Source organism: Nerophis ophidion, linkage group LG11 (genome assembly GCF_033978795.1).
Source record: "Nerophis ophidion isolate RoL-2023_Sa linkage group LG11, RoL_Noph_v1.0, whole genome shotgun sequence".
NCBI lineage: Eukaryota > Metazoa > Chordata > Actinopteri > Syngnathiformes > Syngnathidae > Nerophis > Nerophis ophidion.
In genome coordinates this window covers 30,683,109-30,699,654 of record NC_084621.1, presented here as the reverse complement: position 1 = coordinate 30,699,654, position 16,546 = coordinate 30,683,109, and the positions used below count along the sequence as shown (strand labels likewise).

Sequence of the window (16,546 nt, the reverse complement as noted above, 5' to 3'; positions counted from 1 at the left end):
CCTGCAATTTGATTGGATGAACTCCTGAACTCCTCTCTGAGCTGCAACCTTATCGTGGTAGAGGAGTTTGCGTGTCCCAATGATCCTAGGAGCTATGTTGCCCGGGGGCATAAAGCCCCCTGGTAGGGTCTCCCAAGGCAAAATGGTTCTAGGTGAGGGATCAGACAAAGAGCAGCTCGAAGACCTTTATGAAGAAGAAAAATCATGGACCCAGATTTCCCTCGCCCGGACGCGGGTCGCCGGGGCCCCCCTCTGGAGCCAGGCCCGGAGGTGTGGCACGATGGCGAGCGCCTGGTGGCCGGGCCTGTTCCCATGGGGCCCGGCCGGGCTCAGCCCGAAGAGGCAACGTGGGTCACCCCTCCAATGGGCTCACCACCCATAGCAGGGACCATAGAGGTCGGGTGCAATGTGAGCTGGGCGACAGCCGAAGGCAGGGCACTTGGCGGTCCGATCCTCGGCTACAGAAGCTAGCTCTTGGGACGTGGAACGTCACGTCACTGGGGGGTAAAGAGCCTGAGCTAGTGCGCGAAGTCGAGAAATTCCGGCTGGATATAGTCGGACTCACTTCGACGCACAGCAAGGGCTCTGGAACCACTTCTCTCGAAAGGGATTGGACCCTCTTCCACTCTGGCGTTGCCGGCAGTGAGAGGCGACGGGCTGGGGTGGCAATTCTTGTTTCTCCACGGCTCAAAGCCTGTACGTTGGAGTTCAACCCGGTGGACGAAAGGGTAGCCTCTCTCCGCCTTCGGGTGGGGGGACGGGTCCTGACTGTTGTTTGTGCTTATGCACCAAACAGCAGTTCAGAGTACCCACCCTTTTTGGGAACACTCGAGGGAGTACTGGAAAGTGTTCTCCCGGGTGATTCCCTTGTCCTACTGGGAGACTTCAACGCTCACGTTGGCAACGACAGTGAAACCTGAAGAGGCGTGATTGGGAAGAATGGCCTCCCGGATCTGAACCCGAGTGGTGTTTTGTTATTGGACTTTTGTGCTCGTCACAGTTTGTCCATAACAAACACCATGTTCAAACATAAGGGTGTCCATATGTGCACTTGGCACCAGGACACCCTAGGCCGCAGTTCCATGATCGACTTTGTAGTTGTGTCATCGGATTTGCGGCCTCATGTTTTGGACACTCGGGTGAAGAGAGGGGCGGAGCTTTCTACCGATCACCACCTGGTGGTGAGTTGGCTGCGATGGTGGGGGAGGATGCCGGACAGACCTGGGAGGCCCAAACGCATTGTGAGGGTCTGCTGGGAACGTCTGGCAGAGTCTCCTGTCAGACAAAGTTTCAATTCCCACCTCCGGAAGAACTTTGAACATGTCACGAGGGAGGTGCTGGACATTGAGTCCGAGTGGACCATGTTCCGCACCTCTATTGTCGAGGCGGCAGATCGGAGCTGTGGCCGCAAGGTAGTTGGTGACTGTCGGGGAGGCAATCCTAAAACCCCTTGGTGGACACCAGCGGTGAGGGATGCCGTCAAGCTGAAGAAGGAGTCCTATCGGGTCCTTTTGGCTCATAGGACTCCGGAGGCAGTGGATAGGTACCGACAGGCCAAGCGGTGTGCAGCTTCAGCGGTCGCGGAGGCAAAAACTCGGACATGGGAGGAGTTCGGGGAAGCCATGGAAAACGACTTCCGGACAGCTTCGAAGCGATTCTGGACCAGGAAGGGGAAGCAGTGCACTATCAACACCGTGTATGGTGCGGATGGTGTTCTGCTGACCTCAACTGCGGATGTTGTGGATAGGTGGAAGGAATACTTCGAAGACTTCCTCAATCCCACCAACACGTCTTCCTATGAGGAAGCAGTGCCTGGGGAATCTGTGGTGGACTCTCCTATTTCTGGGGCTGAGGTCGCTGAGGTAGTTAAAAAGCTCCTCGGTGGCAAGGCCCCAGGGGGGGACGAGACCCGCCCGGAGTTCCTTAAGGCTCTGGATGCTGTGGGGCTGTCTTGGTTGACAAGACTTTGCAGCATTGCGTGGATATCGGGGGCGGTACGTCTGGATTGGCAGACCGGGGTGGTGGTTCCTCTCTTTACGAAGGGGCACCGGAGGGTGTGTTCCAACTATCGTGGGATCACACTCCTCAGCCTTCCCGGTAAGGTTTATTCAGGTGTACTGGAGAGGAGGCTACGTTGGATAGTCGAACCTCGGATTCAGGAGGAACAGTGTGGTTTTCGTCCTGGTCGTGGAACTGTGGACCAGCTCTATACTCTCGGCAGGGTTCTTGAGGGTGCATGGGAGTTTGCCCAACCAGTCTACATGGGCTTTGTGGACTTGGAGAAGGCATTCGACCGTGTCCCTCGGGAAGTGCTGTGGGGAGTGCTCAGAGAGTATGGGGTATCGGACTGTCTTATTGTGGCGGTCCGTTCCCTGTACGATCAGTGCCAGAGCTTGGTCCGCATTGCCGGCAGTAAGTCGAACACATTTCCAGTGAGGGTTGGACTCCGCCAAGGCTGTCCTTTGTCACCGATTCTGTTCATAACTTTTATGGACAGAATTTCTAGGCGCAGTCAAGGCGTTGAGGGGTTCCGGTTTGGTAACCGCAGGATTAGGTCTCTGCTTTTTGCAGATGATGTGGTCCTGATGGCTTCATCTGACCGGGATCTTCAGCTCTCGCTGGATCGGTTCGCAGCCGAGTGTGAAGCGACCGGAATGAGAATCAGCACCTCCAAGTCAGAGTCCATGGTTCTCGCCCGGAAAAGGGTGGAATGCCATCTCCGGGTTGGGGAGGAGACCCTGCCCCAAGTGGAGGAGTTCAAATACCTGGGAGTCTTGTTCACGAGTGAGGGAAGAGTGGATCGTGAGATCGACAGGCGGATCGGTGCGGCGTCTTCAGTAATGCGGACGTTGTACCGATCCGTTGTGGTGAAGAAGGAGCTGAGCCGGAAGGCAAAGCTCTCAATTTACCGGTCGATCTACGTTCCCATCCTCACCTATGGTCATGAGCTTTGGGTCATGACCGAAAGGATAAGATCACGGGTACAAGCGGCCGAAATGAGTTTCCTCCGCCGTGTGGCTGGGCTCTCCCTTAGAGATAGGGTGAGAAGCTCTGCCATCCGGGAGGGACTCAAAGTAAAGCCGCTGCTCCTTCACATTGAGAGGAGCCAGATGAGGTGGTTCGGGCATCTGGTCAGGATGCCACCCGAACGCCTCCCTAGGGAGGTGTTTAGGGCACGTCCAACCGGTAGGAGGCCACGGGGAAGACCCAGGACACGTTGGGAAGACTACGTCTCCCGGCTGGCCTGGGAACGCCTCGGGATCCCCCGGGAAGAGCTAGACGAAGTGGCTGGGGAGAGGGAAATCTGGGTTTCCCTGCTTAGGCTGTTGCCCCCGCGACCCGACCTCGGATAAGCGGAAGATGATGGATGGATGGATGATGGATGATTGGATGAATGCTGTGTGACGAAAATAACGTTAATGTAATTTGATTGGCTGTTGTACTGACAGGTAGCGCACACACTGTCATCGCACACATGTTGACAGACACGCGTACACAATGGAAGATACGGAGCGCTCCTGAATAACTTTTTAATTGTTGGGTTTTGGGGAAAGTAGCAAGTCATGTCAAGTCAAAAAGCTCAAGTCCAAGTCAAGTCACAAGTCATTGATGTTAAAGTCTAAGTCGAGTTGCAAGTCTTTTTACATTTTGTCAAGTCGAGTCTAAAGTCATCAAATTCATGACTCGAGTCTGACTCGAGTCCAAGTCATGTGACTCGAGTCCACACCTCTGGTGACTAGTGTCTCAGCAGACTTTGACAAAAAACTATTGCACAAACCTCTTTGGCCAGCCGACGAGCCTCGTAGTACGGCCTTGCCTTATCGATGCAGGTGCCGAGCTGCGAGCTGTGAGCGTTGAGCTTCCTGGCAGACTCGGTGAGGATTTTACGGTACCCTGACCTGGCGTCCTGGAAGTTGGGGAAGCACAAAACAGACCAGATTGAATTTCTATCAAGTGGAAAGGCTGATTGAATTTCGCACTCGAGTGCAGCTGAAAATGAGCGCGGACTGTCAGTGCGATTAGTATCCAAAAGAGCGCGCAGTACCCCAGATGCTATTTCGCTGAATAACATTACAAACAGAATTATCATATTGATTAGAACCGTCTGGGTAGCTGTGTGAAATATTTTAGCAGCAGAGATGGAAGTGTTTGCTCAACGTCTTCATCTTTTTGAAGCTATAACATGTACGATGCCATCATGTTTACACATTAAATATCAAACAAGTGAAGGCATTTGTTTAACTTACATCCAGCTCCAGCTCTAGCTTGTTTATTTCCGCACTGGCTTCATTAAGATGCTCCAACTCTTCCTAGGAGGGAAAAAGATAACAAATGAGAACATTTCTGCTATTTTAGCGTGTGAAACTTAAAGGGGAACTTCACTGTTTTCTGAATTTTGCCTATCATTCACAATCCTTATGTAAGATAAGAACACATTATTCTTTTCATGCTCATAAAAATAGATGATAAAATTAACTGAAAACCTCATTTAAAAAATATACAACATAAAGTAAAAAGACGCACGTCAATACTGAATAAAGCAAAATATGTTATAGACCAAAAATCACTCTAAATTTTCTACTGCTCGCTATCATATCTGAGATATTGTGTAGAAATATAGGGAAACAACAACAAACGTGCCCTTCATTCACTAACGGTCTTACAAAACAAATCAATTAGAATAATACATAATTTTGGATAAAGAGAACCTACAAAGCCTTTATTAATTGAATCAAAAATATTGAAATTCAACGACTTAGTGCATTTGCAAACAGCTAAAATTATGTACATAGCCACAAAAGAAGAGTAACACAACTTTAGATGAAAATGTCATTTAAAACATCTGTATGCACGTAAAACCTTCAACATATCCGTATCTGGGATTCAATTATGGAATGGAATAAGCAAAGAAATCACTAAGTTTAACAGACTGTTCAAACTACCAGTGTTCAAAATATCACTGTTCACAAAGTACAAAGAAGAAACCTTGAACCTGAAAGGGGAACTGCACATTTTTTTGGAATGTTGCCTATCATTGTCAATCATTATGATGTACTTTTTTTTTAATGCATTCTAACTCGTAAATAAATGTGAATATATGTGCAAATGTGTACGAGTATGACAAATAAAGCCCTTTCAATCCTTGAATAAAAGTCTGCTTACATTGGAGTCAATGGGAGGTCCTTCATTCCGCCCATAAATCGTAACCTGAATATTAAACAAATATTAGCAATATTATTATAAGCGCTAACACGAAGAAATTATTTTTAGCACCGCCATAATCGGAGGGAGCTAACAACTTGTGCTTCTGTATTGACGTCAGCGGCTGGTGAGCTGCTTTCAGAGCTCGCAATTGGTAAATGGGTTGTCCTTGTATAGCGCTTTTCTACCCCTTTTTAAAAGGAACCCAAAGCGCATTGACAGTATTTCCACATTCGCCCATTCACACATACATTCACACACTGACGGCGGGAGCTGCCATGCAAGGCGCTCACCAGGACCCATCAGGAGCAAGGGTGAAGTGTCTTGCCCAAGGACACAACAGACGTGACTAGGATGGTAGAAGGTAGGGATTAAACCAGTAACCTTCAGATTGCTGGCACAGTCACTCTACCAACTTCGCCACGCCGTCCGCAAAAGTTTATACTCAATCTTAAATAATGCCTCTCACATGGATGGTAGAAGAATGAACACAAACTGACAAGTTGGTCAACCTTGGCATCCAATTTAGACATAGAATGGCGAGAAAGACACAAAAAGATGCTTGTCTGCGCTTGGTTCCACCCCCCTTTTTTCTTTGTGAGGATTATGAGTGATAGTTAATCTGAACGGGTATATATGAACATCCGAGCAGTCAGCATCCTAGTGACAACATAGATTGTAAAGTAAGTGATTGTTTTAATATGTTTGTTGGCTCTCATGATGTCTGCATTAAGTAGTAACCTGTGATGTCAAAAGAAAAACTTTGTGATGCGTATTTGAAGCTAATGCGTCGCTGAATGCATAAAATTATCAAAATACGTAAATATTACATGTAGTCATGAATACGCCTCTTACTACATTTCCAATGCTCTTTCAACTCTGAGCTGGTAAAATTTAATTCTAGATTATAAATTATGCCTATTCTCACACGGATAGTAAAAGCAGGAGGCCATAAACCGAGATGGTAAACTTTGACCAAGAAACGGCGAGAAAGACACATAGGCCTCGTTTACACTGCACAAAAAATCTTTGTTTTGCCTTGAAGTGACACAAATCTGATTTTTTACCAGTCTAAACGCTCCAAAGTGCTTAAAGTCAGATTTTTATGCATCATATTCTGGCCTACTTGTCAACCTTGAGACCTCCGATTTCGGGAGGTGGGAGGCGAGGTTGGGGGTGGGGCAGGGGCGTGGTTAAGAGGGGAGAAGTATATTTACAGCTAGAATTCACCAAGTATTTCATATATATATATATATATATATATATATATATATATATATATATATATATATATAGACATATACATATATGCAGTGGGGCAAAAAAGTATTTAGTCAGCCACCGATTGTGCAAGTTCTCCCACTTAAAATGATGACAAATGTCTGTATTTTCATCATAGGTACACTTCAACTGTGAGAGACCGAAAGTGAAAAAAAAAATCCAGGAATTCACATTGTAGGAATTTTAAATAATTTATTTGTACGAAAAGAATTGTAGACCTGCACAAGACTGGGAAGAGTGAATCTACAATAGGCAAGCGGCTTGGTGTGAAAAAAATCAACTGTGGGAGCAATTATCAGAAAATGGAAGACATACAAGACCACTGATAATCAAGTCAAGTCAAGTCAGCTTTATTTGTCAATTTCTTTACATGTAAAGACATACAAAGGAATCAAAATTTAGTTTCGCACTCTCCCATGCGTAGACCAAAAGAAAGGAAAACACAACAGTAAACTGCAACGTAAATATGTCTACCTACTAAAGTGACAATATATACAGTTCCTGTTGTTTTTAAATAGGATATGGCTGTAAACAATGAGTGTTTCATCAGTAGTGCAAATACTTATGATATAGCAGCAGATGTGTGCAATTTTTGCATAGTCATTTTTTCTGTGGGTCATGGGGTTTAAAGTTCAGGTTGTTCCGGGGAGGGGAATTTCAAAGTCCTGAAAGCCTGTTGGATCGGGCTGAGGATTGAGGGAGGGTGCGGGGGGAGAGAGCGTTCAGCAGCCTAGCAGCCTGGTGGTGAAAGCTGTTGGTGAGTCTGGTGGTGCCAGAGCGGAGGCTCTTGTATCTTCTTCCAGAGGGAAGGAGGCTGAACAGGTTCTCCCTCGATCTGGTGCTCCACGCAAGATCTCATCCCGTGTGGTCAAATTGATCATGAGAACGGTGAGCAAAAATCCCAGAACCACACGGGGGGACCTGGTGAATGACCTGCAGAGAGCTGGGACCAAAGTAACAAATGTTACCATCAGTAACACACTACGCCGACAGGGAATCAAATCCTGCAGTGGCAGATGTGTCCCCCTGCTTAAGCCAGTGCATGTCCAGGCCCGTCTGAAGTTTGCCAGAGAGCACATGGATGATACAGCAGAGGATTAGGAGAATGTCATGTGGTCAGATGAAACCAAAATATAACTTTTTGGTATAAACTCAACTCGTCGTGTTTGGAGGAAGAAGAATACTGAGTTGCATCCCAAGAACACCATACCTACTGTGAATCAGGGGGGTGGAAACATCATGCTTTGGGGCTGTTTTTCTCCTAAGGGGACAGGACGACTGATCCGTGTTAAGGAAAAATGAATGGGGCCATGTATTGTGAGATTTTGAGCCAAAACCTCCTTCCATCAGTGAGAGCTTTGAAGATGAAACGTGGCTGGGTCTTCCAGCATGACAATGATCCCAAACACACCGTCCGAGCAACGAAGGAGTGTCTCCGTAAGAAGCATTTGAAAGTCCTGCAGTGGCCTAGCCAGTCTCCAGACCTCAACACCATAGAAAATCTGTGGAGGAAGTTGAAAGTCTGTGTTGCTCGGCGACAGCCCCAGAACATCACAGGAATGGGCCAAAATACCAGCTACTGTGAAAGCAGACCTGGTAAAGACAAATAGTAATCGTTTGACCTCTGTTATTGCCAACAAAGGTTATATTAAAAGTATTGAGTTGAATTTTTGTTATTGACCAAATACTTATTTTCCACCATAATTTACAAATAAATTCTTTAAAATTCCTACAATGTGAATTCCTTGATTTGTTTTTACATTCTGTCTCTCACAGTTGAAGTGTACCTATGATTTAAATTACAGACCTCTGTCATCATTTTAAGTGGGAGAACTTGCACAATCGGTGGCTGACTAAATACTTTTTGCCCCACTGTGTATATACACAAGAAATACTTGACTTTCAGTGAATTCTAGCTATATATATATATATATATATATATATATATATATATATATATATATATATATATAAATAAATAAATTTAAAAAATACTTGAATTTCAGTGTTCATTTATTTACACATATACACACATGGCACTCATCTACTCATTGTTGAGTTAAGGGTTGAAGTGTCCATCCTTGTTCTATTCTCTGTCACTATTTTTCTAACCATGCTGAACTCCCTCTCTGATGAGGCATTGCTGTGTGGCACGCACAAAAGTGCTTTCATCAAAATGCACTAGAGTCTGGAATCTTCCATCTTCGTCTCTTTGTTGTGTGCGCAGTTGTGCACTGCACTCTCTAAAAGCCGTAGATGTTACTGTCACATATGCATGTACAGTAGATGGCACTATACTCTCCTGAATGAATCAATAAAGTAATATCTATCTATCTATCTATTATCCTGGTTAAAAGTGTCACAACATTGCTGTTTACGGCAGACGAACCGCTTTAAGGTAGACGAAAATGTGACTGCTGTTTTTGTGTGTTTTTACTGCGCTGGGAGGACGTTAATGAAACTGCCTAACAATAAACCCACATAAGAAACCCAGAACTCGTCCTCGATCATTCTACAGTTACAACGTCATTGGGCAGACACGCTTTTTATATTGTGGGAAAGCCGACATGAAAACATGCTGTCCTCACTCTGGTCCGCATGGAGCTTGGGAGAAAATGAATTTCGGGAGAAAATTTGTCCCGGTAGGTTTTCGGGTTTTCGGGAGAGGAGCAGAATTTCGGGAGTTTCCCGGAAATCGGGGAGGGTTGGCAAGTATGGATTCAGGCCACATCTGGAAGTAGTCCAAATCCAATTGTAATCTGATTTTTTTTCAAAAGTGACTTCAGTGTAAACGCAATGGGACTTTTTCAGCAGCTTTGGTCGAGCTACGTTATTTGTGTGCAAAGGGAAAAGATGCAACACCCCCCACAGCGGCAGTGGATATTTCGTCACAACATACGGTTTCAGTGAGCAAAGTCTATTTTCCACGTACAAATTTCCGGTGCATCACTCGTCAATAGTGCGCCAATAATAGGCTATACGTAACATTTGATTATATATATTTTGATTCGGAAGGAATAGCGATTGTTGAAGGACTGGAATTGACCCTGTGTCGTATTTGCATACATGTCAGTTAAAAAATAAAACTAACGTAGATCCACGCTGATGTCCGCGCCTTAACAGCCATAAAAAGATTAGAACCCTCCCAAATATATTACACTATATATACATACAAACTGTACTAAGTACTATCTAATCCATCTAATATTACTGAAATTTACTTTCACGTAAAAAAAGACACATTTTTAAGGTGGCCACCATATGGTTGCAACTTTCATTTTATTTTGTAGTAGTAGCGACTTCCTTGTTCCTTTACGGAATCCGGTCAATTTCCTTAGTTTTTACTTTATCGAACTGCACATGCAAGGCACATTGGGGCCTGTGTGTGTTTATACTGGAGTCTGATAAAGATCTCATTTTACTTGCAGTGTAAACAGTCAGCTGGGAAAATCAGAAATCCAAAAATCTCATTTGGGCCACTTTGGCGAGCAGTGTAATGAAGTCGAAAAGACACTCGTTTGCTCCCTCCTGTTTTCCCTTTGCAAGGAGTATCTGTATTGTTCATCAAAACGGGAAGATATGAAGATCCCATCAATCGTCATCCCAGTGAGAGCAGACGTTGTACAAAGAGTGATTGTTTTATTATGTTTGTTGTCGCTCATGAATTCTGCAGTAGTTTAGTAGTGTTGATGTTGAAGGAAAAAGCAAACTTTGTGACGCGCCTATAATTGTCGACACTGTATGCTTAAAATGTGCAAATAACGTAAATATTACGTAACTATGAATGTGCCAGTTATTGGATAAAATATATGCTTACGTGTATGTAAAACGTTGGAATTTTTTTTACGAGCACTTTAAAGGCAGAATAGGGCGACTCCTGTCGACTACATTTTTAGCTGATTAATGCTAACCTTTATTTACAATTTAGAATGCATAAAAATGAAAAACATAAGAATTGTGAATGATAAGCAAAATTCCATAAAGAAGTGCAGTTCCTAACCCTAATAAACTAACCAAATAAGACACATCCAATAATACTGAATTTTAGTGGTGTATTGGTACAGAAAAATTTCGGTTCGGTACGTACCTCGGTTTAGAGGTCACGGTTAGGTTCATTTTCGGTACAGTAAGAAAACAAACAAATATAATTTTTTGGGTTATTTATGTACCAAATTTGTAAACAATGGCTTTATCCTTTTAACATTGGGAACACTATAATAATTCTGCCCACGTTAATCCACATTAAACTGCCTCAAGTTGTTTCTTTGATTGAATAAAATGACAAAACCTATAAAAAGTGCAACATTGAACAGTTTCAAGTCAACTCATCATGCTTGATTTATTACAGCATTTGGGAAGCCTGTAGTTGACTTTTATTATGTAATTGTTATATTTTTGTCAACATATGATAGAAGGCTACAATCGGGGGGAAGGCGGTGTACACCCTGGACAAGTCGCCACCTCATCGCAGGGCCAACACAGATAGACAGACAACATTCACACTCACATTTACACACTAGGGCCAATTTAGTGTTGCCAATCAATCTATCCCCAGGTTGTAGCTGAGATGGGCGCGGTAGGCAATGGATGGATGGATGGCAGGCACCCTGCCATTCAAAACTAGGCTGCTACATTACGTATAATTAATGTAACTATAGCTGAAAAATAGTACAATAGCAATAGGAGAGACTATTCATCCCTGAAATCTATAGAGTTCATGTTAGTTCATGTGAAATAACAGACAGACAGGGCTTTGCTGCCCCTAACACACGCACACACACACACACAAACACGCACACACACACACACACACACACACACACAGCAAAATGAGCTAACGTAACGCTAAAATCTAATTAGCCTTCACTTCACCTCAAGCGAGAACTGTGAGCGAGCTGAACTGCAGTTTAAGTTTCTAAAATGTCAAAGGGCTCACAATGATGTTTGTAATAGTTGTGACTGGAAAGTGTTTTTTATAATTTGGGGAGTGTACGATGTCCGCTGCTAAACACGTCTGCTCGACAATGAAGCATCTACAACATGCGTTATGAATACGCACTGCTGATTGGCTGTTACATCGCTCTGAATACGCACTGCTGATTGGCTGTTACATCGCTCTGAATACACATTGCTGATTGGCTTTGTATGTAACCAATCAGATGGTTGTGTGGGCGGGACAATGCTGGGTGCTCACTGCTCAGACAGAGGCAGAAAGCAGAGCAGCTTGTTAAGACTTTAGAATACAAACTCGTTCGATACACCCTCGTACCGAACCGAAACCCCCGTACCGAAACGCTTCAATACAAATACACGTACCGTTACACCCCTACTGAATTTCCATACCGAACCATACATAGCAGTTAGTTTGGGGTAACTTTAGTTTTCAGTGCTGCAGCATAGCAATGGTACCTTATTTTGATACATTGAAGCAGTTTTTTTCAACCACTGTGCTGTAGCACACTAGAGTACCGTGAGATATTGTTTGGTGTGCCGTGGGAAATTATGTACTTTCACCTAATTTGGTTAAAATACTTTTTGCAAAACAGTAATTATTGTTTGTGCTGTCAAGAGCCAAGCAGAGAAATTGTGTAATACTCTTCCATATCAGTAGGTGGCAGCAGGTAGCTAATTGCTTTGTAGATGTCAGGAACATGGTTTGTCGTGATCACAATATGCAGACGACAGCGGGAGGCAGTGTGCAGGTAAAAAGGTATCTAATGCTTTGACCAAAAATAAACAAAAAGGCATTGAAGCTTAGGGATGGCTAAACAAAACCAAACTAAAACTGAACTGGCTGAAAGGTAAACAAAAACAGAATGCTGGACAACAGCAAAGACTTACAGCGTGTGGAGCAGACGGCATCTACAAAGTACATAGGTACATGACAATCAACACCAAAATAGGAGTGCAAGACATCAACTAAAACATTACACACAAGAAAACACCAAAAAACTCAAAATAAGTCACAGTGTGATGTGACAGGTCGTGACAGTACACCTACTCTGAGACAAGATCTATGCATGGTTGGTTATGGTTTGTATTCATATCCAAAAATTGCAAGAAAGACTATTTACTGTCAATATTGGCTACAGAGTTTCATTGTTTGTTTTCTGCTGGTGGTGTGCCTCTGGTTTTTTCAATGAAAAAAATGTGCCTTGGCTCAGAGAGGCTTGAAAAACACTGCAGTGTCAAAATATTTAACATCTACTGCAGGGGTGTTCAAAGTGAGGCCCGGGAGCCATTTGCGGCACGTAGCTCAATTTTTATTAGTCCGCAACACATTCTATAGACAAACTAAACAGGTCCCAAATTAGAACAAAAAACTATGAAAAATTCAACGGGGCCAAATCCCCCAAATATGGGACCTGAAAACCAAAATGGCCGAGAACCTGAGCGTCTTACTGTATAAGGTCTTTGATGATTTCTGTGTGTCCTGTCATGAAGAAAAAGTGTACACATTTAAATCAATCAATCAGTTACTTATATAGCCCTAAATCACTAGTGTCTCAAAGGGCTGCACAAACCACTACGACATCCTCGGTAGGCCCACATAAGGGCAAGGAAAACTCACACCCAGTGGGACGTCGGTGACAATGATGACTATGAGAACCTTGGAGAGGAGGAAAGCAATGGATGTCGAGCGGGTCTAACATGATACTGTGAAAGTTCAATCCATAATGGATCCAACACAGTCGCGAGAGTCCAGTCCAAAGCGGATCCACCACAGCAGCGAGAGTTCCGTTCACAGCGGAGCCAGCAGGAAACCATCCCAAGCGGAGGCGGATCAGCAGCGCAGAGATGTCCCCAGCCGATACACAGGCAAGCAGTACATGGCCACCGGATTGGATTGGACCGGACCCCCTCCACAAGGGAGAGTGGGACATAGGAGAAAAAGAAAAGAAACGGCAAATCAAATGGTTTAAGAAGGGAGTCTATTTAAAGGCTAGAGTATACAAATGAGTTTTAAGGTGAGACTTAAATGCTTTTACTGAGGTGGCATCTCAAACTTTTACCGGGAGGGCATTCCAGAGAACTGTTGCCCGAAATGAAAAAGCTCAATAGCCCGCAGACTTTTTTTGGGCTTTGGGAATCCCTAATAAGCCGGAGTCCTTTGAACGCAGATTTCTTGCCGGGACATATGGTACAATGCAATCGGCAAGATAGGATGGAGTTAGACCGTGTAGTATTTTATACGTAAGTAGTAAAACCTTAAAGTCACATCTTAAGTGCACAGGAAGCCAGTGCAGGTGAGCCAGTACAGGCGTAATGTGATCAAACTTACTTGTTCTTGTCAAAAGTCTAGCAGCCGCATTTTGTACCAACTGTAATCTTTTAATGCTAGACATGGGGAGACCCGAAAATAATACGTTACAGTAGTCGAGGCGAGACGTAACAAACGCATGGATAATGATCTCAGCGTCTTTAGTGGACAGAATGGAGCGAATTTTTGCGATATTACGGAGATGAAAGAAGGCCGTTTTAGTAACGCTTTTAATGTGTGCCTCAAAGGAGAGAGTTGGGTCGAAGATAATACCCAGATTCTTTACCGTGTCGCCTTGTTTAATTGTTTGGTTGTCAAATGTTAGAGTTGTATTATTAAATAAAGGTCAGTGTCTAGCAGGACCGATAATCAACATTTCCGTTTTTTTGCCGTTGAGTTGCAAAAAGTTAGCGGACATCCATTGTTTAATTTCATTAAGACACGCCTCCACCTGACTACAATCCGGCGTGTTAGTCAGCTTTAGGGGCATGTAGAGTTGGGTGTCATCAGCATAACAGTGAAAGCTAACACCGTATTTGCGTATGATGTCACCTAGCGGCAGCACGTAGATGCTGAAGAGTGCAGGGCCAAGGACCGAACCCTGGGGAACTCCACACGTTACCTTAACATAGTCCGAAGTCACATTGTTATGGGAGACACACTGCATCCTATTAGTAAGATAAGAGTTAAACCAAGACAGGGCTAAGTCCGACATACCAATTCGTGTTTTGATACGTTCTAATAAAATATTATGATCGACGGTATCGAAAGCAGCGCTAAGATCGAGGAGCAGCAACATAGATGAGGCATCAGAATCCATCGTTAGCAATAGATCATTAGTCATTTTTGCGAGCGCTGTCTCCGTGGAGTGATTTGCCCTGAAACCGGATTGAAAGGTTTCACATAGATTGTTAGACGCTAAGTGTTCATTTAACTGCTCCGCAACAATTTTTTCGAGGATTTTTGAAATAATGGGAAGGTGAGACACCGGTCGGTAGTTTACCATGAGGTCAGGATCGAGGTTAGGTCTTTTAAGAAGAGGATGAATAACCGGTTTTTTTAATGCTAGGGGAACAGTGCCCGAGGAAAGTGATAAGTTTATAATATTTAGCACTGATGGACCTAATAATACAAAGAGCTACTTGATCAGTTTCCCAGGAAGAGGGTCAAGTAAACATGTTTGTTTTATTCCATTTACACGTTGTAAATATTCCTCTAATGTTATTTCCTCAAAACGAGAGAAACTATTTTGGAGGGCAGTATCCACCGTATATACAATCGTATCAGTGTTAATAGAACCCAGTTGTAGCTGGGACGCATTGTCTTTAATCTCCTTTCTAATGACTTCAATTTTCTTACTAAAGAATTGCATGAAGTCATCAGCTGAGTGGGTGGAGCTACTGGAAGGGGTCCCTTGTTGGGTTAGCGATGCTACCGTACTAAACAAAAATTTAGGATAGTTTTTAGTACGGTTAGATGAGATTTGAGTAATATTTAGCTTTAGCTAAGGTAAGCATGCGTTTATAAGTTATTAAACCATCACTCCATGCTTGATGGTGCACCTCAAGTTTAGTCGTGCGCCATTTGCGTTCCAGCTTTCTACATAATAATTTCTGAGCTCTAGTTTCTTCTGTAAACCACGGGGTATGCTTTTTTGGAGCCTTTTTTAACTTTAGCGGTGATATGTTATCAATGGTTTCGCGCAGGGCGTCGTTAAAGTTGTTAGTGAGGTTATCAATAGAGCCCACATACTTTGGGAATGGTGCCATTACCGAGGGCAGTAGGTCAGCAAGAGTTGTCGTTGTGGCCGTATTAATGTTGCGGCTGCTATAGTAGTTATCATTATTATTAGTTTGCCGAACATGCGTCTGAACCTCGAATTTTATAAGGTAATAATCGGACAATACTTTAGTATACGGGAGTATTGTAACTTTGGAAACGGTGATACCCCTGACAAGCACTAGGTCTATCGTATTACCGTTGCGATGCGTGGGTTCATTTATTATTTGTGTGAGACCACAGCTATCATTTATAGTCTGGAGTCCTACGCACGGTGGGTCCGATGGGGTATTCATATGGATATTAAAGTCCCCCATTATGATTATATTATCGGCGTGTGTCACTAGATCAGCAACGAACTCTGAGAATTCATTGATAAAGTCCGAATAGGGCCCTGGGGGGCGATAGATAACAGCCAGGTGTAGAGGCAGCGGTGTGGCAGACCTCATAGTAAGCACCTCAAACGATTTATATTTATTATTTATGTTAGGACTAAGGTTAAAGTTTTCGTTTCTTGTGAGACATAAGTTTTTGAGTGTACTAAAGCCCTAAAAAGCGTTACAGTTGATGGTATAATAGCAATATTAGTAAATACAAACTTACTTTAGAGCACAGTTAACAAATAGAAATAAAATCATTATTAAAATAATCATGAATGATTTCATTGCTTTGTTATCTATAACACAAAGCTAAGATGTAGAAGTGTTTTTAAAATGTTAGCAAATGTTCACTTATATTGTTTTGGTTTGAGTATCTTTAATATAAAAAAAAAAAATGTATAAAAGTGGCCCTTGCAACCTTCAATTTTTCTTTATGTGCCCCTCGCTGGAAAACATTTGGACACCTCTGATCCATTGTATGTCTTCTCACGCACACTGTTTACAGAATAAAGTGTTGTGCAAGTATATATGACATATGAAAATAGCAGAGGTGTGGACTCGAGTCACGTGACTTGGACTCGAGTCATGAACTTGACAAAATGTAAGGATACTTGCAACTCGACTTAGACTTTAACATCAATGA

The 16,546-nt window shown here is 43.5% G+C and overlaps 1 protein-coding gene across 2 annotated transcripts in view; it reads right to left on the bottom strand.

Annotated features, from left to right (window-relative positions):
• sh3bp5la (SH3-binding domain protein 5-like, a) overlaps positions 1-16,546 on the bottom strand; it is a 49,186-nt gene that overhangs the window by 20,134 nt on the left and 12,506 nt on the right. Inside the window, exons 2-3 of one of the 2 annotated variants that reach the window (XM_061915555.1) lie at positions 4,248-4,310; positions 3,779-3,907 (exon numbers count right to left, since the gene is read on the bottom strand). In XM_061915555.1, coding sequence (XP_061771539.1) covers positions 3,779-3,907; positions 4,248-4,310 — 192 coding nt within the window. The remainder of the gene's footprint in view (positions 1-3,778; positions 3,908-4,247; positions 4,311-16,546) is intronic. The other variant, XM_061915556.1, reaches the window with a different exon arrangement.